This window comes from Sitophilus oryzae, unplaced genomic scaffold (assembly GCF_002938485.1).
Source record: "Sitophilus oryzae breed Bouriz unplaced genomic scaffold, Soryzae_2.0 scaffold_806_pilon_pilon, whole genome shotgun sequence".
NCBI classification, from domain to species: Eukaryota; Metazoa; Arthropoda; class Insecta; order Coleoptera; family Curculionidae; genus Sitophilus; species Sitophilus oryzae.
In genome coordinates, this window is record NW_022147424.1 from 576807 (window position 1) to 604401 (window position 27595).

The 27595-nt window shown below is 32.5% G+C and overlaps 2 protein-coding genes across 6 annotated transcripts in view; both read left to right on the plus strand.

The window, feature by feature from the left end:
* LOC115888649 (DNA-binding protein Ets97D) lies at positions 1-26195 on the plus strand. Of its 2 annotated transcripts, none has more exons than XM_030908424.1 (9): positions 1-184; positions 240-391; positions 455-669; positions 1143-1281; positions 1340-1484; positions 2799-2998; positions 8642-8715; positions 8778-8940; positions 26007-26195. In XM_030908424.1, exons 1-9 carry the CDS (start codon positions 96-98, stop codon positions 26180-26182), a joined length of 1353 nt encoding a protein of 450 aa, XP_030764284.1. In that variant the 5' UTR covers positions 1-95; the 3' UTR covers positions 26183-26195. The 2 variants fall into 2 exon arrangements, with proteins under 2 accessions (XP_030764284.1, XP_030764283.1); XM_030908423.1 differs by lacking the exon at positions 26007-26195 and adding an exon at positions 10517-10901.
* Positions 26157-27595, plus strand: part of LOC115888645 (centromere-associated protein E-like) — a 35415-nt gene continuing 33976 nt past the window's right edge. For all 4 annotated transcript variants that reach the window (XM_030908417.1, XM_030908419.1, XM_030908418.1 and 1 more), the window contains exon 1: positions 26157-26405. In XM_030908417.1, the coding sequence (XP_030764277.1) occupies positions 26236-26405 (170 nt within the window). In that variant the 5' untranslated portion in view covers positions 26157-26235. The remainder of the gene's footprint in view (positions 26406-27595) is intronic.

Here is a 27595-nt window from a genome sequence, read left to right on the forward strand (position 1 = left end):
ATTTATAAGAAATATAGGTTAAATTGTTATTTTCATAGATTTTTCTCCAAATATACATTTTCCTTTCGTTTATTTGTGTTATTTTCATTGGTAAAATGGACAAAATAAAAACTCAAACATTTATTCTAAGCTTGAACGATTTCGGACAGAAAATTTGTACCTCACAAACGGATCCTAATAAAAAGTAAGCGAATCATTTTTTTGGAGTACTAAAAATAAATACTCAATTATATTTTAAGATACGTTTTGGACGACGACGGCAATATGAGAGAATACGACCCTCCTACGTCCATATCGGCAATGAGCTTGGAAGGAGATTCGGAGGAAAACAGTGTCAGTAATGATTCAGAGAACGACGGAATTTCTCATTTAACTGACCCGGAGCACCTTGGTTGGTTTAATGTTTATATATTAACAGACGGTCTCAATTGTTATATTATATATTTGTTTAAAGGTATTATACATTCGTTGGACAGCGTAGCAGAGTTTGAGGAAAACCTTATGAATGAATTAGATAGTGATTTTATGAACATGGTAGATCCTTCCTCTCATTACGTTATGCAACATATGGATATCCGGGAACCTCTGTCGAAATTGAGGAAGCTGATTGAAAGGAAATTGAACATGAACCTTGCAAATTACGTTTTTGCTTTACAAGATACACAAATGGTTAGATATACTGGCTTGGTCCTTCTATAACCTTTTTTTTACATGTTTAATTTTTCCATTAGGGTCAAGTGGTGTAAAAATGAGACATGAGACTTGAGTAAGTCATTGTCAAAAATGACAATGAGACTAAGTAAGTCAGTATGCAGAAAAGAGTGTCCCATTTTTAACCTATAAAAAGTCAAAAAATGAGACATGGTGGGTTAAAAATAAGACAGTCACAAAATGTTGGTTTAGAGGCACTTCTATTATCGTTTATATTCAATGCTGGCGTAAATATGCAATAAAAAGATAAAAATTAGGCATAAAAATGTCTAATTTTTAATGTATATTAATATTTATGCCTCATATTTTACCTAAATATGGTTTGTCTCATTTTTACACCACTATGTTAGCTTCGTCATTATCTTACACATTAAACTCTAAACCTAACCTAACCAACTCTGAAAATGATAAAAATAAGACACTCTTTTTAGCTTGAAGATCATAAAAATCTAGTTGATCAATGCGTACAGGGCGAAGGCTTGGTCCAGGTTAATGCTCAAGTGCAACCGAATTTTAAGAAAATCAACATAATCGATGTCTTAAAACCAGCCGATGACTATGTCGATATGGGTAAGTGTATTATACTAGGAGGCAACAGATTATACCAACAAAATTATAATAATTACAGAGGGATCAAGTAGTACTGTAGAAGTAGAAGAAGCAAAAGATTTAGAAGAAACGGAAGCTGCAAAGAACGTTGTACAGTGGCAGGTTGATTTACAGTATAAAAGAGAGCAAGACAGATTAAAAATACCTTTAAATCCGGAAGAATGGTTTGTAATATTATATTAGACAATCAAAAAAAAATTATTGTTGTGACATGTTTGAAAAAGTGTAGTTTGAAATGTTGAAAAAGTAATAAATTAAAAAAATATATTTTTTTTACGTGTAACAATTAGTTTTTTACATGTAACAAATAGTTTTTAGCGTGTAAAAATAGTTTTTAACGTGTAACAAATAGTTTTAACGCGTAAAAAATAGTTTTTTTGGTGTAAAATAAAAAATTAATTAATAAGTTGATGCACTTTTAAAAAACGATGTACTTAAACATTCGTTAAACGGTAGCCTACTAAAATACCGTTAATAGATATTGTGACGTCGTTCATGTCGGCGGAAAGTAATGCCTAGCCTTAAGCATTCTGCAAGAGCACCTGTGGGTCAGTGGCTGAGGCTATCGCTTCGTAAGCGAATGGTCCGTGGTTCAATTCTCACGCCGACCAAGACTTTTTTATATATTTTTTTTGGCTTATAGCGTGATCTTATTGCATTGGTTTCACTCTTTTTAGTTGGATTGGTTTAGTTATTTGGCGGGTTGGTTAGCGTGGTTATTTAGAGGGTGTTAATTCAAATTCAAATTTCTTTATTAGACCCCATTAAGTTTTACAGAATAATATTAGTATTAATAAATGTGTATCTAAAGGGATCGCACCGCGATTAAAAAACCGATACAATGGCACAAAGTGCCAGAGTGTTACGACCCCAAACTAAATACTAAACCATAAAAAAACTAATTCATTGGTTAGTTGGTTATTTGGTGGGGTTGGTTGATTTTTACTAATTTATATTTGTTTTTTTATATTTTTTATCAGTGTCGAGGTTAGTTGCGTTGGTTAAGTTGGTTATTTGGTGGGGTGGATAGCGTTGGTTAGTCCTTATAAAATTTCTATATTTCATAAAGCCGTCAAGTGCGTCACATCAACGACGTTATACCAATTAACGGCATTTTAGTAAGCTACCGTTTAACGGCAGTTTAAGTACAGCCTTTAAAAAATATGTATTAAAATATTATAATTTTTGATAAACACTTGGACTGTTCACAAATACACGTCGCGTCACTGTAGGCTGTCCTTACCACTTTCCGTCTCGCGCTCTTGTGTCACGGCCTTGAATTTTTATTCCCAACGCGCGAGAAGAAGTTTCACTTCGAAAAACGGCGTCACAGATGGCTTAGAAATGAAGATGCTGTCATTTTGTATGAAGAACGTCATCGATCGTCATTTTCAGCCCAACTGGGCGCCGTTTTTTATCGATCGTATTGTGTACTTTCCCACTGAGTTTGCAAGTGTTATATAACCCTATTTTTTTAGGTCAGTATTGCATGTAAGGCACTGGCTACAGTGGGCAGTAAGACAGTTTAATCTGTCAAATATTAAGTTAAGCGATTGGAATATCAGTGGCAAGGACTTGTACAAGCTAACCATGGAAGATTTCCAGAAAATCGTTCCCAACGATCCCGGCGATGTATTCTGGACACATTTAGAATTGCTGCGACAAATGAAAGTAGTGGGTAAGAATGGCTGGTTGCATACATTTTTTAAATGAGAGGGTACAATGAGGTTATATACAGGGAGACGCTATGAGCATTTAAAGTGCTTGCGAAAAATGGTAACACTAGGCGTGGCTTAAGCCAGCACCAATATGGCGGCATTAGCAGGGCCGGATTACAGAAACTTCTTTGAAAAATTTTATTTTACACAATATAACGACCTCAACTTTTTTAAATAAAAAATTAATTAATCAAAATAACTACAAAACCTACAATTTTTTCAAAAATATAAATTACAAGATTAATTTTAATGACTATATACTATGTATATTTAAGGAGGAAACACAAAAAAATAATACACATTAAATAAATTAAATTTTATTAATCACTAAATAACACTGTTTTGTTGCTAGTATGTTTTAAACTAATTGCCTTGTTTTTATTGATGTATCTAACAATAATAACCTTAAGATTTTTAAAAAAAATTAGAAAAAAAGCGGAAAATAATTAAACATGATTACTGATTTACCATAATTAACATTTTGATAATCATTAAAATTTAGAAATCTTAGGAAATGATTATTTATTTGAGATATTTTATTGAGATGTTCTGTCAAAACAGCTATCAGAAAAATGTTTCAAGCATAGAACACTACCTGATGTAGCTTGCCAGTTTCTCCTGTTCAGAAACTTCACCTAAGCTTCTCGACGGATGGGATTTTTGAAACCTAAAAATCAAATTTAATATAATATTTATTTGATAAAAATTTTCTAAAGAGAGCAAAATTTATATACTACGTACTAAATTTAAAATGTTCTGATATAAAATTTTATTAAAATAATAAATGTTTATCAATAAATATAAGTTGTTAAGACTTTATCTGCAAAAAGTAAATTTACTTTGTTGATTTTATAATATTTATCTAAAAATTGAAGCTATACTATATAAAGTTTGTACATAGTATATGCTAGCAGATGCTAAAAAGGAATGTAAATAAATGTTTAAGTACAAAATCTTAGTGTAAAAATAGAAAAATAAACCGTAGTTAAAACAAAACTTTTAAATTTGGCCTAGCAAAATACTCTTTCCTGTCAAAAAAAGTATATGTAGTAAAAATAACAGATATTGTTAAGAATTTTTTTTACAAGAATAGAAGTCGAAGTAGTGATGGGCAAAACTGTTATTTTTAGATAACAGTTGAAACTGTTATAGTTATTTATAAAAAACAGCTTAAAATAACAGCTTAAAAATAACAGGTTTCTTTATTTTATTGCTAAATATCTGAAAGAATATGAGGCGGTCACCGCCAGGCGTATTAACGCAGTTGCAACAATGACGTGCTCGGTGGTAGTATTTCCAGGGTGTCATAACATTTCTAAATATCGATTGTTATCTAAAATACCTCTCTAAAAACGGGGGTTGTTTACAAATAAGCGCTGTTTACAAATTGCGATATAAAAAAGCCAAAATGCCGCCACTCGTCTATATCTATAAATTCCGATCTACCTACGCCCTACCCCTCGATCCGCGTAGATTCTGAATTGCGTAGCAGTGTACAGGGTGCATCTCACTCGACGGGCGAGAAGCTCTTCGTTATGATTTTACCATTTGCGGTCAAAAAATAGCAATATAAGAAAATGTGTAGTATATTCTTCATAAGTAAACCAACTACACACTAGAGTTCGAATTAATTTTACACTTAAACTAGCATGTACAGTTTGACAAATATAGGAAGAGACTTGGGGATAGCACCGGTCGCGCACACGATAGAGAGAGAACGCATTCGGCGGAAGAGAGATGCAGTTACGCTACGAAAAATCTGATTGAAGCAAATTTGTGGGATGTCCACTGCGCATCGGGGGGCGTCTCTTATTTTATATTTCTCACGTCTCTAGCTATACTTGTTAAGTTGTACCCGCGACTTCGTTCGCATCGAATTATTAATTTGTAATGGTGATGATAAAGCAAAGCAAGAATTTCCATTAACATACAAACTGGATAAAATTTTCTCACATTTGCCAAAAATATGCTTTAAACGTCGAGCAGTTTAAGCAGAATCGTGGTTAATCAATTACTCAACTTTTTGGAACACCCTGTATTATTTTTTAAAAAATTTCAAAATATGTAAAAAAACAAAATAAATTATGCGTGTCCAATCGTTTTCCCGAAAGACTAACCGTTTTTTAAATAATAAATATTGTAATATTTGAGGGGCGTTTTCACCCTCTTGGAATTTGAGATTCGAGAAACCCCTCCTTATCGCACCTCTACACCCCACAGTCAATCCGTTTACCAAAAATCAGCTTTAAACGTCAAGCAGTTTAAGCAGAATAGTGATTACTCAGTGGTCATATTTTATGAAACACCCTGTATATATTTTGTAAAAATCTCAAAATATGTAAAACAACAAAATAAAATATACGTGTTTAAGAGTTTTTTCGAAAAACTCACCAGTTTTTAAATAAAAAATATTCTAATATTTGAGGGTGGTTTCACCCCCTTAGAATTTGAGTTTCGAAAAATCCCTTCTTATCGCACCTCTACACCCTAAAGTCAATCCGTTTTCCAAAAATCAGCTTTTTACGTCAAGGGCTTTAAGCAGGATCGTGATTAATCAATGACCAGATTTTTCAAAACACCCTGTATACATTTTTAAAAAATCTTAAAATATTATTCTGAAAATTTTTCAGAATAAATAAATACTTAAATATTGAAACTTAATAACAAAGTATTGAAACATACAGCGCCATAATATCTCGACCTCCGCCCGTTATGCTCGTAACAGGTTGAAAAACAATATGTATCTAAAACAACTGATGCGTTATTCTCCAACCTGTTTCAAACCTCCGATTATCTCGAACGCCGTTCTGTTATGCTCGTAACAGGTAAAAAAACAACATAGCTAAAACAACTGATGCGTTATTCTCCAACCCGTTGCGAGCCTCCATCGACAATCGACCGATGCAGCAGCGCTCCTTTCCCACTCCTGTTATCTCGACAGCCAGGCGTTATGCCCGCAACTGTTTCAAAAAAGCTGCTTCTTTTATATCCTATTATTTTTAAGCTGTTGTCAGCCCAACACGACGCGCCGCGCCGTAGCGCATACCCCACTCCGTTGTCCGTTGTATCTCGCCGCCTGTATCGATGGTTGTCGAAATAATAGGTTTTCCATCCATACTAGTTGTTTTTTGGAATTGCTTCGAGCAGCATCGAATTTCGTGGCGGTGCAGAGCGCCGACTTCGTTTCACGAACACTCGATCTCTGCGTGTCGTTATTTTATATCTGTTATTTTTTAAAAGCAGTAACGGTTGCGTTATGTTATTTCTAAATAATTGTTATAAAATAACAGATAGTTAAATAACAACCCATCACTAAGTCGAAGCATGTTTTAATTACTTAATTGCCTCTAATAAAGTATTAAATAACTAAACACTTTGTCAATATAGAAACACTTAATATTTAATTAATAATCGCATAACTAGTTAAATGGAAAATACGAAAATAATTTAATCAGATCCTGTATTATGTTTACACTTACCTGTGAAATGCAATTTCAGTGGATTTCTTCCTCTCTACACGTTGTCGACTGCAACAACTACTTACAGCACACGAAGACATGTTCGGAAAGTCCAAATATTCAAATAAAAACACAAAAATAGTCTTGGAAAATTAAAAAAACACTCGCAGCAACGCACTTAACCTCAAAAACTGAACTGTCAGAATTGCCAGTACCAATATGGCGTTACTGGGTACATTTCTCGATAGCTTATGTCGCCTCCCCCCCTTATAACCTCATTGAGAGGGTATATGACAGTGACATTTTATTGTCTGTCATTTTTAGTCTTATCTGTCTTAGTCTCTTGTGTTAAGACTTTTTATATCTCGGGAACGCGTTGAGGTATTGAGTTGTAATCAAAACCATATACTCAGGTCTAGTATCCATTTTTTCCATTCGAATAAAAATATTAAAGAAGGAGTATAATGATATCCATGTATTTGTGCATGATAGATGGATGTGGGGATCCTTGACAGTTCTGTTTGACGGTTCATTTGACACATTTGAATTTGATTTGAAATTTTGTGGATTTCTCTGAGCTTATTTTACACGTTATTTATGATTTATTCTACAACTGGTAGTTGTTTAGAGGTAGTAAATCTGGAAGGAAATTGTGGCGGAAATTAAATTAACAGTGACACTATTGCGATTTATACGAAAAAGACCGTAAAATAGTTGGTTGTGCAGCGTGCGGTAGATTTCGGTCAAAAATGGAGGGAAATAATAGAATAACTTTCATTAGTAAGTGACTATACATATTGTAATCGCAAAACATTTTCCGATGCACGTCATCAATCATATCGACATTGACACTAAACTCTATAAACCTGACTAAATGAAATGTTGACAAAAATGTTTAAATTTGTTGTATAATTTAAGATACAGAGCAGCTCCTCATTTGACTTTATAGAGCGAATGATTGTAACAGATTTTTTATTTAGATTAAAGCTGCAAAAATTAGTTTAAACCGAATTTTATTATCGCTATGTTGGTCACATTGTGCCGTGTTCAGCAATGTTGTCCTTTATTATTTGACAATTATCTTAGTGTCAGTTATTATTTTGTATAATAATGTGTTGTTAAATCTTTGTGAGTAATTCTCGTTTTTTGCCTTTTTACATAGTTTTTTTAAAAATTGCACTTTTAAGCACAAACAGTTCTTTTAAGAACTAAATTTTCGAATTTTTGTATTGCATTTCTTGAAATTGTGTGTTGAAAATATGCTGAAGCATTTAAACAGTCTAAGTCAGAGGTCTAAGTAAAGAGCTTGTAGCTTCCCTGTTGTTTTAAAACTATTTTGAACGAGAATGTGACAATAAAGGTCCTTTATTACCCTTGACTGCAGTCAGAAAAGTAAGTTTGATTGATAAGCACATTATACCACTTTCAAAGTTAGTTTTTATTAAATTCAGTGATTAATAGTTTGTGCATTAATAGTACCCTCTTACTTGTTATTACCACTTATGGCGTTGTAAGATGAACATCAATAAATAAATAACCCATAATAACGCTTATAATAACCTTCATAATGGACTAGTTTTTGTCAATATGTAATAAGTAAAATAATCTATAAAACAAATAATCACTAAAATATTAGTTATTAAATTAAAAATAAAACGTAAAACTCTTTAAAAAATGATATAATAAATATGTTGTTTGTCAATTTTAAATTAACATTCATCTCATAAATCCATCACAATCTGGCAGCGCTGTCGCCATCGCTTGTCACGCTCAGTTGATCACGTGCATCGGAAATTGTTTTTGCGATTACCATGTAATATATTACTTATACAATATAATATATTATTATTTATTATTATACATACGTGTAGTAAACAAATCATTTATGAGAGAGAAATTCACTTAAAATTAACTAATTATATATTTTTTCTTGCATTTTTGCTTTTATTTACTACTTGTCAAAGATTAGATGTCAAAGAATCTAGATACGTCAATAGTCGCTCGATCGAAGTTTTTTGATATGCTCCTTCCTTAATCTTTTTCTTTACTGAAAGACTTTTTCCAATAAAGACTTATAAGAGTTGTTCCTCCTTACCTCTACTCTCCATACTGGAGACTAATAATGACGATCCTAACGTGTTTTAGCTACTAGACGCCATGATAATAGTGAAGGACCACCAGATGATAAAGAATCAAAGTTTAAACCTAAAAGTGTAAAGGTATTTGGCGTTAGAGTAGTAGTATATTATAGGTATTTATATTAAGTATATTAATATTTTAGATGAAGATTATGCCAAATTACTCATCAGCCTTGAACTACTATTCCACACCTTATTCCTCAGGAGCGGGAAATAAATCTGGCAACAACGGACAGATACAACTGTGGCAATTTTTACTTGAACTGTTAACAACAAAAGAGTACATATCTGTGATTCAGTGGACAGGTAATGGTATATTTGTTTTTATTTTAATTGTTTAAATTATTTGATATAACTATTTACTAATAATTATTTTTTGTTCTACACAAAAACCTACCTTTCTCTTTAAACATGTGAAAGTAACACAATAGTTCTATTGATTTTTCCATTTTTTCCCGGATATATCTCGTTCCATTGAGCGTTGTTTGACCTGCAGTTTCCTTACAATGTTCGTTTTAAGTGACTAGGTTTCGCATGTATAGGTCTTGACTGGTTGTACCCATTGATCAAATGTTTTCTTCTTTAAATGTGTTTATTTTTTTCTAAGATTTTTTTGAAGTTTGTTGCACTCTAACGGACAAAGAAAGCGCTTTTATATAGAGGTAAATTGTGTCCAAAGAACTTATTTTAATTCCAAAAATACGTAGTAGTTCTATGTCCATGGATTATCCGGACGCACTGTATATTTGCTAGGATTTTTAAAGTTCTTTTGTCAGACTATTTCAGCGATTATTCCATTGTTCCCTGCTACTTCTGTAATATAATATATATTTATTCTTACTTACGTTTACTAAGGGCTGGCAAAGGTTAGTCTTTTTTCGAGTCGAGATTTTCGTATGTAAGAAGAGTACAATGCGTTTATAATGTACTGAACAAAGAGAGAACAGTAAAAACGTTGCCAAATGTATGAAATAAACCGAGAATCTGTGCACATTGCTAAGAGACATGGAAGGGGATACAGCAGATTTGTCGTGGTCGACTGGTCGACTGGTCGACTATATAGCTTGTAAATTTTTAAGTGCAAGTTAGAAACACTTGCACTTTTGGTAAAAATAAGTGGAATTCAGTTGGTGTTCTACAGTGGTCGCGCTATTAGAACCCTGAATTCAAAAATCGATATCTCGAAATGCATTAGAAATAATTGATTGTAGTTTTTTTCAAAAACTTTCTTAATATTTCTGCTATATTTTGGAGACAGTTTGTGAAAATCTGTACAAATAAAAAAGTCACACGATTGCTGAAAATTGCTATGCACTAAAAGTAAACGTTTTTTTTAAATTTTTGAGTGGAAAAAACAATCCTATCAAATTTTTCTCATTCAAACATCTTGTAAAAGATACGAACTTCAAAATAAAAAATATTTCAATATCTAAAGGGGTTCTTGAGTTATCGCGTGTAATGTTAAAAAGTTGAGTTTAAATTATCGCGGTTACTGACGTTTTCTCGTTATAAAAGATATGGACACCCTACGATAACCTTATAATTCCATTTCAGATGCTCAGAAACATATCTAATGCCTTTATCTAGTTATCTTTTTGAGAAAAAAAGTCTTAAAAATAAGCGGTTTACGATCGTGATTTTATTTTACTTACTTGATAGGGAAAGGCGTACTGGCTAACGCAACAACGCCGTAACAGCACACCGTCGCATTTCTCTCACTCCGACTCAATAAGATCCCTATGCGATTTACTTCCACACATGTAAATGCCGACCCAAAAGTAAGAATTGCCAGCATGGTATACATATTTTTGGGGCTACAGCTTCTATACACTAGCTACCACTAGTTCATTCGGTAATATACGTAAATGATTTGGCTTTTCAGGTAAAGATGGGGAATTTAAACTGACCCACCCCGAAGTAGTTGCGTATCTCTGGGGCGAACGCAAGAATAAACCTACAATGAATTACGAAAAATTATCGAGAGCTTTGAGATACTATTACGACGGCGACATGATCTCAAAAGTTCACGGAAAACGATTTGTATATAAGTTTGTGTGCGACTTGAAACAGTTGTTAGGTTATAGTGCTGTAGAACTAGCAAATTTAGTGAAGTTTGGTAACCCAATGGGGTTCCGACGGTTCCGTTGAACTAATCTAAAGCACAGTGCAACCTCTTTCAAGTCAAATCAAGTTTTTTTTGTCACTTAATACTAGACATAAATACATTGATAAAAAAGGCAAACTTATATACAGGGTCGCTTTTAAGTATGGAAACGGTCGATTATTAGGTAAAATATAGGAGGTACCGCAAAAAGTTAAATATAAAAGTTATAGGGTTTGTATATCTATTAGCGGGTAATAAATTTAAGTATACAGGATCGGTCATGAAGTCGCGGCACATCAAAGTTTCATTTTTTTAAATGGAATCCCCTGTATATTATTGCATATTTCGGTTCTTCCTTCAATTCTAAGCAAAAATAGAGATACACACAATGTATCTCAAACCAACCGTTTCCGAGTTCACTTAAACAATTTGATTTAATTAATTTCGATATGTTCAGTTTCATTTAACGATGCCATTTTACCGAATCTGTGATACTTAATAATATTTGACATTAATTCTTAAGTTAGCATTTATAGATGTATAAAATGAAAGTATAGCAAGTCTGGAAATTACAAAATTTTTGTTTAACATTTCAATTCTTCAATTTATGTACAGGCTGGGTCAAATTCGACGCTTTTAAATGGAAACACCCTTTTCTATAGGAGATAGACAAAAACTAATATCGGTGTCTGAGCTCAATTTTGTCAAAAACATGATGGTGTAAAAGGCATATCGATATTTGTTACCGTTTCGGAGTTACGGGGTGTTTTTCAAAAATATGCATTTGTAACAAATCGCTGTAACTTTTTTGCTATGGAAAATTTTGTATTTTTATGAAAACATTTCCAAAGCACCTTTTTACGTAGAATTTAATGGTTTAAGTATATAATAATAAAGGACTTTATTTAGTAGAAAAGAAGAAATACATAAGTAATAAAAAAATCGATAACATTTTCCAACAATTGCCGTTCGACAGCAGGCGAAGTCTAGCAGAGATGCTATTCCACTTAACCGGCAGGTCGACAACAACTGTCAGATTTGGCAGGACACAATTACATAAAAATAATTCTTATTAAAACTAAAGCACTCTCTTAAATAATATAAAACATAACGACAGTTAGAGGGAAACAAAGTTTAACGTTACACAATATGCCAGATTAAAAGCTGAAAAAAATTGACACTCTTTGCCTAGTGGCTGACAAACCCCAACAATACAAACAAAAAAAACGAATCACAGACAGGATCAGTGGTTTTCACACAAAAAAAATTGTTTGACTTTAAATTTAAATTTATTAATATTAAATGCCCTGAAGTCAACCGGCAGACGGTTAAGTAATGTAATAGCATTATAGATGAAAGATCTTTTGAACAATGCTGTAGTGTAACGAGGCATTGTAAATTTATCCTTCTGTCTGATATTAACCGAGTGGACAGATGAGCGTGTGGAAAGCATATTCTTAAAACACAGGTTATTGTTGGAATTTAGGAGTTTATGAACAAAACTAGCTAAATGACATTGCCATCTGCACTCCATACGAAGCCAATGAAGTTGTTTAACCTTTTGAGAAGTATGGTCACGTTTTGTCAGTCCAAAATATATTTTTTTTAAATTAATAATTTAAGAATTATCAACAGAAAGTTTGATTTTTATATGGGACACCCTGTATATTTTTAATTTATTGAAAATAATTTAAAATTACCTTTCCAAAAATATAACACACTTGATATTTTGCTCTATTCCCCTTCGAGATATAGAGTAAGTATATAAAAATAAGTAGGCTTTGAACGGCATCGGCTGTAATGCAAAAAAATTCTAGCTGTGAGCATCAATTAAAACGAAAATAATATTTGCTATGAGAGATGCAAATTTTATAACAATTTAAAATATATTTAAATAGCATCAACACATTTAAACTATATCTAATAACAATAAAAATAAATAGCAAACCAAGACATGAGATTTTGCTACAGGTGTTCGACAAATCGACCGTCTTCTGTTATGGACAGACGGGGCAGTTTTTGAAAATTTCTCGCAGAATTCATTCAATTCAGTGGGGGTGAAAGATACCCTCTCATAACTGCTAAGTATTTTTAATTCTTGTCAAGATTATACGGAAGAATAAGGAACCTTTATTCTTCCGCAAATATATCCATAGGATCCCATCCATGGGCACTAAGTCAGGCGGCATCGACGGCCAACGGCTGGGATCTTGGTTAGCTATTCAATTATTCTTGAAATTGGCTGCAAAAATTTGCTGATAACTTGAGCGTTCAGAGGCGGTGCGTCGTCTTGCTGGAGAAATATGTTTTCGAGTTCCATTAAGGGCATATCATCAATAAGGGGTCCAAAGCCTAATAGTTAAAAGTGGCGAATTTTTAAAAATTCTGTATTTCGAAGGGGATTATAACAAAATATCAAGTGTGATATATTTTTGGAAAGGTAATTTTAAATTCTTTTCAGCTAATTAAAAATATAGAGGGTGTCCCAAATAAAGAATCAATTTTTCTCTTGATAACTCTTAAATTATTAATTTAAAAAAATATATACTTAAACCATTAAATTCTACGCAAAAAGGTGCTTTGCAAATGTTTTCATAGAAATACAAAATTTTTCATAGCAAAAAAGTTACAGCGATTTTTTAAAATTGCACATTTTTGAAAAACACCCCGTAACTCCGAAACGGTAACAGATATTGATGTGCGGTTTTCACCATCATGTTTTTGATGAAAATTGAGCTCCAGACACCGATATTAGTTTTCGTCTATCTCCTATAGAAAAGGGTGTTTCCATTTAAAAGCGTCGAATTTGACCCACCCTGTACATTGTGTATTTCGATTATTGTTTAAAATTGAAAGAAGAATTGAAATATGCAATAATATACAAATCGTTCTGTGGCCATCTTCACAGACAGCCAAGCGGCGCTAAAGGCACTCGGCTCCGCGGAGGTCAATTCTAGACTAGTGTGGGACTGTGTGCGTGCTCTGAATACTTTGGGCGAACGTAGCACTGTTACGTTGGCCTGGGTGCCAGGGCACGAGGGTCACAAGGGTAACGAAAAGGCAGATGAAAGGTCCAAGCAAGGCTCATCAATGCCATTCATAGGCCCAGAACCCTTCTGCGGCGTTGCAAATTCGGTCACGAGAATGGTCACGGAACGATGGGTGGCCAACAAATCTCTAGAATGGTGGAGAAACTCACCAGGGCAGAGACAGGCGAAAAGGTTCATTGTAGAACATTCGCCAAAATTCACGGTATAGTCTGTGAAACGAATAACTTTGAATTTGACAGTTCCCGCGGGCTTTTCTAGTGTTAATTTTATTAGGTTAGCAACTTGCGGCCATGCTGACGCAATGCCGTCTCTAATAGAACAGCCTCGGAGCGAGATTTATTACGTTAGATACTAATGATTAATAAATATGTTGTAGAATACATGGAAAAGATAATTATTCCTCGCATTTTTGGTTTGTATTTTAAAAATGATATAGTTTACATGAAATATACATAATATACAGTTAATAAATACAATATATATACCTATTTATAGTAATAAATACTTTGGCAAATAAATTATGAACCATACAAATGCAGCAAATGTTTTACAATATACAAATAATGAATAGGTACATAAGATATCTACATTGACTATTGCTGAAATCGTACTGCAACGTAGCAAATGTAGATAGTTTTAGTGTTAAGAATAATAATTTAAAAAAATATGTGGTCATCTTTTGACCAGTTTATATTAGTTTATTAATTGCAATAAATATTATGTGGTGTGTGGTGTGAATATTTTATATGTAATTTTTTGGATTATATTCGACACTATTTTTTTCATATGACACAACATGAATGCTAGAATGTTAGCCGAAAGGTTTTTTTCAAACCAAATAAAAATAATGAAAAACCAAATGAAAACTTAATCAGCGTTTTCCCGAAATCCCAAGAAAATCAAAAATTATAGAATAATTTTACATATTATAAAATGACAGCGATCTTTATTTCATAGCCTTTTTTCTATATATATGTTAAATCACAAATTATAACATATATATTGTATTATTTGCAAATATAATTTTTTGAACATTGATACTTGCAAAATATACATATAACTTTGTGAATGCAAATAATAAACATCACTATTAGTAGATATTGAATGTTTTTTGTTAAATTAGATCGATTTTCAAACCCCAAAATTTAAAATATATTTTACATTTTACCCATTATCCTATGTACCTATTCATTATTTTTATATTGTAAAACATTTGCCGCATTTGTATGATTCATAGTTTATTTGCCAAAGTATTTATTACTATAAATAGGTGTATATATTGTATTTATTAACTGTATATTATGTATATTTCATGTAAACTATATCATTTTTAAAATACAAACCAAAAATACAAGGAAGAATTATGTTTTCCATGTATTCTACAACATATTTTTTAATCCCTAGTATCTAACTAGTGTGACGTCATAAATCTCACTCCGAGGCTGTTCTATTAGAGACGGCATTGGTCTGATATTTAGAAATGTCAAAAGCTGATGACATTTTACTTTTGACAATTATGACATTTCGTGTTGATTTTTGTAAGAAGAGGAATAACTGTCACTTGTTTTATTATTTTCCTTTTCTATTTCACGAAAGTAAAAAGAGTTACCTATCTGATCCGTTCAGGCACTCAATTTAAAGAATATCAGTAACTTTTTTGACAGAGGGATTTTATATTTGCCATATTGGTAAAAAATTAACGGTCAAAATTCAAAGTTATTCATTTTATAGACTATAGACTTGATAAGCAAGGACAGAAAGACAGTCAAAGCTGTAGGTCTACTAACAGGGCATTGTAAGCTAAATAGGCAGATAAGCTGATGGGATTGACAGACGAAGCTATGTGTAGGTTCTGCCAATCTGAAGAAGAAACGTCAGAACGCATTTTATGTCGGTGTGACACCCTGGCAAATGTGCGGTTCCCGGTAATAGGCAATGATAGGCCATTGCCAAGGAGCTACATGGAGGGTTCAGTCTCCAAGTTGCTAAACTTTGTGAAAAGGACAGGACTGGAGAATGTAATCTAAGGATCAGAAGAGGACCACAATAGATCTGAGAAGGTCGCAGTGGATCAGGCCGAAAGCCACCTCTAAGAATCTAATCTAATCTAATACGGGGGGTTTTATTTAAAAAAAAGTTTGATGTGACACAACTTTATGACCGACCCTGTATACTTAAATTTGCTAGTAGCTAATAGGAATTTAAAAACCTATTACAACAGTATCACAGTTTCGGCAGAATGGCAACCAAACACATCGAAATTAATTAAATCGAATTGTTTAAGTGATATTTTCAAAAGTCAATAACTCGGAAACGGTTGCATTGAGGTACATTGTGTGTATTTCGGTTTTTGCTTAGAATTGAAGGAAGAATTGAAATATGTAATAATATACAGGGGGTTCTATTTAAAAAAATGATACTTTGATCTGCCACGATTTTACGAACGACCCTGTATACTTAAATGTATTACTCGCTAATAGATATTTAAAAATCCTATAACTTTTGTATTTAACTTTTTGCGGTACCTCCTATATTTTACCTAATAATCGACCGTTTCCATACATAAAAGCGACCCTGTATAGGGTGATTCGCGGCGATGCACAGTGCTTCGAACATATGGCTCTAGAGGACAAAAATGCAAAACTTCTCTTTTATTGTAGGCAATTTATTCAAACTAGGTTTTTTTTTTTAACTTAAGATACTATAAATTTACTTTAGGACAACAAAATGCATAGATCGTAACTACTCTGATTCAGAAGAATCACTGCTGACAGAATCTTCCAAATTTATAGTATCCAAATCACAGGTAGATGAAGTATCCTCACATGTGAGATATTTCTGTACATTATTTTCTAATATGTTTTTGTTGGTATGAGGGGTTCGGATGTTAATAGTTACCTCTTTAATAGACCATATCCATATAATATTTTTTCCTTTTCTTCAGTATGAGGTTTTCTAATAAATTGAAGATGGAAACTTTTTTATGCGACGTTTCGCTTCAACATAGTGGGCTTTTTCAGGCACAAGTGGTGTCTCATTTGACTGGAAGGTTCATCAATATCTAATAAAGAACACATTTTTTGAAATACAAATAATTTTGAGTTCTTGTCCCTATGATCAAGCCAAGTATTAACCAGATCGGCATTGCTTATCAATTTTACTCCATCTGAAAAGTATTGTAAAATAAACTTCGTCGCAAGCAGACGCAGGTGAACTATACAAAAATTAAAAGTGTATGAATATAGCAACAAAAATATTCAATAAATACGATATGTTTTGATATGTTTTTTTAAATGCCTTTTTGAAGTTTGAAAACGTAAAATTTTTATACCCATTTAAGAATCATCTTAAAAAATAAATAAAAACTAAACAATCACGAACTTGTTTAGAAATAAATTTAAAGTACATGTTGTTTAACAATATCCATAGTGGCTTTCAATTAAGTACCGCTTAACTCCATAATATACAGAACTACTATGAATGTTATTCTTTTCACTGATAAGATAATGATCGCAAAATTTATTTTTAGTGAAAATATTTGCTAACAAAAAACGCTGTTTATGAAAAATAATATACAGGATGGTTGAACATTGCTATAAGTATAAAATTACATATTCAGATATTAGTAAATTTTAACTTCTTTTTTCGATTTTTGTCCATGGGACGAAGCACTGTGCGATGGCACGTTAGACGTTTAAGGAGACACCTGGTCCATCAATCCAAAATATTTTCTGCGTTACAATGTTGCCGCATCGTTTAAAAAGTGGCAGCATCTTTCTTATTTTACATGGAACTCCCGGTATATTATTACATTTTTGGAAACTACTTTCATGACTCATCACTCATCATTTTTCTATTGTACTAACCTATACCTATCTCTAACATTTTTGAGATGCTTTCAATATGCCGAATTTATGATTTAACCAACACTTATTCAAGATTACGTTTTTGTCAATTTTACACGTTTTATTTTTTATTTCGAAAACTATTAGAGATTAGTATATATAGTCTATAAAATGAATAACTTTGAATTTTGACCGTTATTTTTTACCAACATGACAAATATAAAATCCCTCTATCCAAAAAGTTACTGATATTCTTTAAAATGAGTGCCTGAACGAATCAGATAGGTAACTCTTTTTACTTTCGTGATATAGAAAAGGAAAATAATAAAACAAGTGTTCTTCCTCTTCTTCAAACAACAGTCAAAACAACAGTTCTTCCTCTTCTTGCAAAAATTAACGCGAAATGTCATAATTGACAAAAGTAAAATGTCATCAGCCTTTGACATTTCTAAATATCAGACCAATGCCGTCTCTAATAGAACAGCCTCGGAGCGAGATTTATGACGTCATGCTAGTTAGATACCACGGATTAATAAATATGTTGTAGAATACACGGAAAACTTAATTATTCCTCGTATTTTTGGTTTGTATTTTAAAAATGATATAGTTTACATGAAATATACATAATATATAGTTAATAAATACAATATATATACCTATTTATAGTAATAAATACTTTGGCAAATAAACTATGAACCATACAAATGCAGCAAATGTTTTACAATATACTAATAATGAATAGGTACATAAGATAATGGGTAAAATGTAAAATATATTTTAAATTTTGGGGTTTGAAAATCGACAAAAAACATTCAGTATCTACTAATAGTGATATATTATTATTTGCATTCACAAAATTTATATGTATATTTTGCAAGCATCAATGTTCGAAAAATTATATTTGCAAATAATACAATATCATAGAAAAAAAGGCGTCAGCGACGGCTATGAAATAAAGATCGCTGTCATTTTATATGTAAAATTATTCTAAAATTTTTGATTTTCTTGGGACTTAGGTTCGGGAAAAACGCTGATTAAGTTTTCATTTGGTTTTTCATTATTTTTTTTAGTTTCAAAAAAAACGTCATAGCTAACGTTTATAGCCTTCATCAGTGTTGTGTCATATGAAAAAAATAGTGTCGAATATAATCCAAAAAAGTACATATACGAGGAATAATTATGTTCATGTATTCTACAATATATTTATTAATCCGTAGTATCTAACTAGCGTGAGTCATAAATCTCGCTCTAAGGCTGTTCTATTAGAGACGGCATTGCATCAGCATGGCCACAAGTTGCTAACCTAATAAAATATACACTAGAAAAGCCCGCGGGAACTGTCAAGTTCAAAGTTATTCGTTTCACAGACTATATTAGTATAATAGAATAATATTACATAAGTGGTTATGTAATAAATATTTCGCAGTATTCATTAAACATCGACCCAAGACTTCGCTTGCCGTTCCAATTAGCTGTTCTGATTAAAGAGGTTGCATTGTATTTTCATGATTTTTTTATAATTTAGACTCAACAGAAATATTAACTTACAATTATATTTAATTAAACTTGATTTATATTCACAAGACTGTTAGATTAGGCAGATTTTTGTTGAAAGGATTTGGACTTTAAGTTTCGACATCTATGGTTTACCTTAGTTAGAAGATTAATACTGTTCATATTTGTTGGAAATAAAGTGCGATCGAAAGGTTTTATGATCAAGTGACCTTTACTTACTTACTTACTGCCATTACTCGCTGACGAGTTTTTGACACACATCAGAAGTTGGTTACGCAACGTGTTTTCTTTCTGAGCTTTTCTGTGACTGAAAAGCCCGATACGTGATGTTATTACTCTTCCGCACTCCGGAAATTCTAAAATCCCATTTCTTTGTTGCCTCTTTACTTTTCCATTGCGTTCTATTGTGCGCTGCTTCCTCCCAATGATTTCCATGGTTTTCCCCTTTGAGTTTTCATGGAAAATATTCTTGTACCTTTTGAGTTTCCTCCACCCGGTTTCCTCTTACCCTCTAGAAGCTCACCGTAAAGAAGAGATTACGGTAGACGGTTTTCTTGTATCCTGCATACGCGACCAGCCCATCTTAAGCGAGATTTAGTAATCGTGACTTCGGCGCTCTCGCAGCTCGCTTTTTCAAGGACCGATACATTTGGGACACGGTGGACTTTATACATACAATATCAGGCAAGTCTGACGGGAAATTACACTAGCACATGTTTAAATGTCAAAGTCTGCGAGTAATAGCATAGATAAATGAAACAAGTTTAGATTGGAATTGGATAAGGACCAAGAACGGTAAACTAATAGGATTGCTCATCCTCATAAGACGTACGTTCGCCTCTTCCCGCGCTTTAGCTGACAGTTGTGACGTCATTGTAGTCCTTGTCAAAGCCTTGTCATGATAGTGTGTATTATTAGTTGCCTATGGTAAACTTATAAAAATAACAGCTGAGAAATTTTGAGATAATTATTTTGTCAATTTTAAATGTGAAAAAGGTGTCTTTAAAGTTTTTAGAGCTATAGAGTGTATAAATACGTTCATTTTGTGTTGCGGATTGTGACAAAGTGCTTACTAAGTGCCCACGATTTTGTTTTTTAATTATTTTAAAGCAAAATATTGAAGTACTCTTACTAAAAGGAATGCTTGCAAAAGGTGATGCTGGGAATTGCTGTTCTTAAAAATGCATTATCCGAGTATTTAATACGATTTATACAGTTAATTTTCTATACTGCATACATATAAGGTGTTTAAATAAATAAACTAAATAATGAACGTTTTGCATTCGGCAACCGATAATGCACGTGTGTGTATTATTGGTTGCCGGATAAGGACTAATAATTGACTAATAACCATGACAAAGACTACAATGACGTCACACAGCGAGTAGTTTTCGCATGCACCAGCGAGTAGTTTTCGCATGACACTTTTAGCTGAATGAGCAGTCCTATTAGATTAACTGTTCTTGGATAAGGACAATGTAAATACTATTTGGCGCTATTTTTGCAACGGTTGCGACCCAAAGCTTTTGATAATTTCGGATCGGTTCGGCTTTTTCCGGAATTATGTCGCCAAATATTCTTTATTCAAATTTATTATTATTTTCTTTTAATTTTATAAATAAAATACAGTGTGTTGCATAGAAGAAACTTTATTTTATATAAGGGCATGTATGGAAATACCTATGAAACATTGGAAACCGACGTTATAATGTGGGTATACTTGATCATAAAACTTCCTGATCATAATTTATGTATTTACGTAATGAATTCTGTGATATTAATGATATAAAATTTGTATATTCTATTAAAATAAATTGGATATGAAAGTACTATTGTGTTTTTAAAGGGAAATCTTGTAGGGAAAGGTATAATTACTATTTACCTGTGTAGTATACATAAATTTGACAATACAACTTTATGTCAGTCAGATATTATTTGGATATAACGTGACGTTGATTCTATTTTATTTTTTCAAATTACTCGGTTGTAATACGGCATACACCATGAATTACATAAGGAACCAGTATCCTTTCAAATTTATCAGAAGCATTATCCGTATGGCCAGCCAGAAGGTGGAGCTGCTACACTATCCCGTGGGTTTGAAACGAAACAATAGCGATTCAGCCTTGAATAAGAAAATATCGAAACCAATTATCAAGATAATACCCAACAATGTAAGAAAAACTGCATCGGCGGACTTGAAATATTCAAACTTGGAGAAAAAATCGTCTGTGTGTACGATCAGAAGCTCTAGTAGCAATAATTCCGTGTCCCTGAGTAAAACATCTTCGGAACACAGCCTGCGGAATTCCCTGATAGTAGAAAAGCCTCCAAGAACTGACCCGAAACCCAAGTGTAACTCCACGAACCTACGTAGTTTTACCAGCGAAGTACACGAAAAACCACGCTCAAAACTGAAGCGGGCATATCCATGGCAAAACTTCAACCTTAACAGCGTAGAGTCGTCGAAAAAATCCTCGTCAAAATACTACATAAAACCAAACGTTCGATCCTCTGTTTCTGACGACTCTCTACTATCTCCGAGTAATTCCGATCTATCTATGAGATCATCTAGATCTTCCATTAAGCGTGACAGGTCCACGGATAGTCTACAGGAAATACGGGATCAAATGCCGTTCTTCAAGTCGATTTTGAAGAAATCTCGCGTGTGCAGTAACAAGCCTGTGAAGGAAGTGACGTTTAATAACATTTCAACGATCTACGGCTCGAAATCGCCCTATTCCACTCTTAAACAGTCTAAAACGCAGTCGCTAACAAACGCCAAGCCAGTAATTCAAATGAAGAAGATACCAGAAACTACCGCCGACGGTGGGGATGGTAGCAATAAGGTGAAAAACGAACAGGTGTGTGTGAAGTGCCTGAAGAAACAGTCAAATTCACAGTACATGAGCGGGAGATACGAGCAGGTTAAGGAAGAAAACAGTTTTCTTTATTTGTACAACGGTAAACGTCCGAAGACCGCTCATTAGATCACGGAATCTTGACGAAAATCAGTTCTATGCTGGTTTAAAACTAGTACTAGAAAATTCGCTAAATATTTTCAAACAATAAAACATACTTCATTATTTCTGATTTATAGGATTTTTATTTCAACTGTTTTGTTCTACACTCAGATGCAAAAAAACGCAACAGAGAAATTTTTGGTCAAATTTAAAGTGTTATATTTTGGTTATTTTTACCTTTATTTTCATGAATTTTTTAGCAACCTGTATATAATTGAGCGTCCTGATTGCACAACGACCTTAGCGCGTGGCCGCGGGCGAGACAGCGAGACAGCGACGCTTTGCTGCGCGCCGATTTAACAAAATAAATAATTTTAAAACTGCCGTCATTTCGTTAATAATTATCGTATCGTGCTGATTTTTTGCATAGAAATACTCTTTAGATACTCTACAAGTCTTTAGCGCTTCCGACAAGCCTAAATAACTGGATTATTTTTTATATTTTCAATTTGTTTACATTGCCCGAGCATATTATAACTTTGAGATAAAAATCTCTGTTATAAATTTTAAAACTGACAAATATGAACACTATCATTAAATTAGTTATACATTTAGTTACAACATATTCAAAATTTAGGTCTATCGGTTTATGCTAGCAGTAATAACGAGTATAAATAAAAAAAATGGTCAGTACAACGCTCGCCGTTTTTAGCGCACGTTCATCTTTCGTGTTAGTTTTAGCGCTATTTTTACAGAAAATAAATTCTGAACTTTGATCAAATGACAAGAACATTATCATTGTCAATATCTCCTGGTTATAATGTAGTTCTTTTAAGTAGCTTAAAAAAACTTGAATTATGCGGCTTTTTTGTGAGAGCTACCGGAGCTGCGTTAATAAAGAGATGGCTGGTGGGTTGTCTCGCGAGGTGGTCGCGAGGCTCTTGCGAGATCCGTCCACACTTAGCGAATTTCGAATGTCTCGCGCTCGTTTCGCACTCGACTCCTCAGGTCTGGACTGGACGCACCATTATACAGGGTTAAACGGGGGGTTGTTTTTTTACCTTAACTTTAAAACACCCTGTGCAATAATTTCGTGTGTAAATTTTCCTAAAATATATTTTTACGGTTAGACCCATGTCTCCTGAGCATTTTGTTTTTTGGATCATGTCAATACATGCCTTGGTAAATTTTTAAGAGCGAAATGAACTTACCACCAACAATTTGCAATTTTTTCAATGAATATCATTTATTTTTGAAGTTATTTTTCAATATGACAAGACGGTTTTGGTGATTATTGTGAACTATACATTATAACTATGAATTGCCATGTGTTTGACATTTGGGAAATGCTTGGTAGGAGGTTTAGAGGTCGCGAAGCGGTACCCACAGCTTCATTAAATGAACTTCGCTTGGTTCTTAAAGAAGAATGGAAAAGCTTAACGCAATATGATATATGCAGCCTCAATGACAGTATGAACGGACGTATACAGGCAGTTATAGCAGCTAAGCGAGGTAATACAAAGTATTAGGGTATTTTTTACATTTTTTTTTCTGTTTGTATACTTGAGTATTACAGATGATTCTTTAATATCGTTAGTTCAGTTATCGTTATGAATGTTAATTAAAACCAAGACTGTATCGTTAGTCTTTAACGTTTTTTTTTTAAATTTAGTATAGAGTATCCAATGCAGCGTAATGTGACGTTACGACAATGGTCACCAAAACCATCTCGTCATATTAAAAAATTACATCAAAAGTAATGATAATTAAAAAAATTGCAAATTGATCGTGATCAGTTCATTTCGCTCTTAAAAATTAACCAAAGCATGTATTGACGTGAATCAAAAAACAAAATGCTCAGGAGTCATTGTTCTCACCGTAAAACAGAGTTGGAAAAAATCATGATTTTTTTAAAAAATTAAAAAAAATCAGATCAATCATTTTTTTTTATTTTTCAATTTCAAATCAATTTTTAAAAAAAATCAAATCAATCAATTTTTTTGATTTTAATCGAAAACATTATTTAAATTGCATTTCCAAATAATTAGGACTTAATTCCAATTAAAGTCCTATACTAAATGGCTAAATCTTCATTACTCTGCCCGATAATGATAATATTAACAATTCTACGGCGCGTGTCATTTTCCCACATCGGTTACCAATATATTCCCCCAAAAAAGTCGCTCGCTTCAGATTTTCAGATCAAAAGGATTTTTTTTTTCAAATGTTACAAGAGTATTAATTTTTCTCATTTCAACGCCTAGGCATAAAAATAAAGCACTTTTACGCCTAAGCATAAAAGTACAAAAATATTAGATTGATATTAAGCATCAATTTCAACGAGTCAACAAATTGTTACTCGATTACTTACCAGGTATTACTTTTTATATTATTTGCAACGTTTGAAATTGATTAAAAAATTATTTGTAATGTTTGAAAAAATATAGTATATTTTACTCGGAGTAAAAATGTCCTTTTGTGCCTCGTACAGTACGTCTGTCCGTTCTGTAGCTACGGGGTATCCGTGAGAGGGGAAACGATATTCTCTCGATGTTTTTCGTAAAAAAATAGACGACGCGTCCCATCAATAAAAATTCAACAAATTTGCAAGTAGCCAATAAAATGAGTGGGCGGAGCGATTTGCGGTGACGCACTCGTCAAATCGACGTATAAAATATATTGCTGTTTATTTAAATGTTTTTTGTCCGCATTCCTTTCATAGACACAGATCCAGCAGATGTACTGTACAACCTCTACAAAAACAGTATAATTTTTACTCCTTACACAATACACTATTGTTCAGAAATAGCCTTACGTCGAGAATGAAATTTGTTGAGAATGAAATTAGTTGAGAATGAAATCTATTGTCAAAGTGTAAAATACTTACAACAGGTCGCAATGTCGGTAGAAATTTGAAAAGAACTAGAAGGTAAATTGATGAAGGCAGAAGTTATCTTGATCAATATACAGTTTCAAAAAAGATATAAAACAGTATATTTTCTGACAACGATATGAAGATATAGTCTAACATCAAAAGAACCTTTTTCTGCACTAGAGGTTGCGAATGAAATGTATTAGAACAGCGTTTTTTTGTCACTTGTACATAAATTTCAAAATAAATCCCTACCCTTTAGAAGTCTAACGGATTCACACGAAATTACTTCAAAAATCGGTCCAACATTTTAATTAATGAATAGATAATTATATGTAGTAGGTATATATGTTACACAAATCATTTTTCATATGGTTTTATAATATTTACAATTATTTTTCGATTTATTAAAGTATTTAAACGTTACAAGAGCAAATGTAACATTTTATTTAATGAATAGATATAGGGTATATTTGTTATAGAAATATTTTTTATTGTTTTCTAGGACACATTTTTATAACTTTTACAGTTAATTTTCAATTTATTGTAAAGTATTTTAAAAAAGTTGATTTTTTTATTTAAATCACACATAATTAAAATTAAAAAAATCACTTGATTTATATCACGATTTAAATCATGATTTAAATCATTTGATTTAAATCATGCCAACCCTGCCGTAAAATTATATTTTAGGAAAATTTACACACGAAATTATTGCACAGGGTGTTTTGAAAGTTAGGATAAAAAAACAACCCCTCGATTAACCCTGTATAATATGCAAAATAGTAAAGTTTATAAAAAACATAGTTTATGAATTACAGTTGCTATAATTATATAGTTTGCTAAAAAATTATGGAAATAGGATTAAAAATAACCAAAATACACTTAAAATTTGACCAAAATTTTCTCCGTTGCGTTTTTTTTTGCATGAGTGTAAAAATACATGCACTTTTTCTTAAATTAATGTATTTAATATGCAGAATTTTAAAAAACCTATTTACGACTTTGCTATAAAATCAACAGAGGAACCAATATTTGCACAGTTCAAATTTTGCATGGGATTTCCTATGTTCCCCACAACAATACACCACCTTAAAACCTTTTGCATTTATTTCGCAACAACCTGTACATCTGAAACTACCAGCAAGTACCAGCCTGTTACCTCTAAACCGTCACATTCATTACGGTTGTCTTTTTGACGTCCCATCATGATTTTTTGTCCATCCGTTCAAAATTAAAGTGAATAAGAACCATGTACAGGTTTGTTTGCACGCATCTGTCCAAATCGCGCAACATCTCCGGCACGTGCAAGAAAATCTCGCAAAGTACCAGGTACCATTTCTCCAACAGCAAGCCATCGTCAAGTTCGGCGACTCGGGAACGATCGGAAGAGCCAGAAGACACTAACAACAACGAAACTTCGTAAGTAATCACTTGTAGGGTGGGTACTATATGCCTAAGGTAGTACCACAGTTTATTCATTATATTTTGAGTACTCGCGGTTCGATTACCATTATGAGGCGTCGAGTTGCAAAACCCGTCTTGTTGTTTCGCAAAAACTGTTTTAGCATTATGTTTGAAGCATTAAAAAAACGTGTCCATTGAGTGGAATCATTGTTTTGTATCTGGGTTTTCTAGAAAAGAAAATATTTAATTTTTTAAGAGGAAAAACAGAAAAATAACTCGGATAAGGCGGGTTTTGTTGCAGCAAGACATCCTAACTTGATTTATTAGATATGCTATTTTATTAAAATTAGGTAACGATACTAGTAAACTCAATGACTAAAGAATAAAAGGGCACAGTAGCGGCTCGTGGGTATAAAATTAGATGAAGAGTTAATTTTTTAAATTTCTCCGCAGGCGAAAATTTTTTTTGGCGCATTCACCATTTTGTCAACATTTTTTAAAATATTATCTCTAAAATTTTTGCTGCATTCACCATTTTGAAAACATTTTTCTTTGTTATTATTTATACACTAATACCTATAATTATTTTCGTTTTAGTTTGGGCTAAAACGCATTAAGTAAAAAGAAATACAACCAGTTTTAGATAAACACATTATTTTGCATTCCAGTGAAAATATAATTAAATTTAAATTAAATATAATAAACATTATATACAGTGTCCACCATAAAGTTGGATTCATATGGACGTTTTTTTTATATTAGAGTTTTAACAAATCTTTTTGTGGCAATCACTTCTGCTTTGAAAACAACTTAAAATGCACCAAGTCAGAGTCGACAGCTAACATCTGGGAGCTGTCAAATACAAAATATTTAAAAGAAATTTTCAAAAATTGGTTAAATTATTATTATTTTAAAAAATGTGACTAACAAAATTATGTTTCAACTTTGACTTGGTGCATTTCAAGTTGTTTTTAAAGCAGAATTGATTGCCACAAAAAGCAGAATTGTTTGTTGAAAATATTCGTTTAAATAGACTTTAATGAATATAATTAATTAATTAAATGACTGTCATTTAATTAATTAATTATATTCATTAAAGTCTATTTAAACGAATATTTTCATTAAAATTAAGAAAAAAACTCAAAATTTAAGTGAGGATACAGTCAATAATTACCACATGGGCTAATAAAACTACTTTTTCGAAT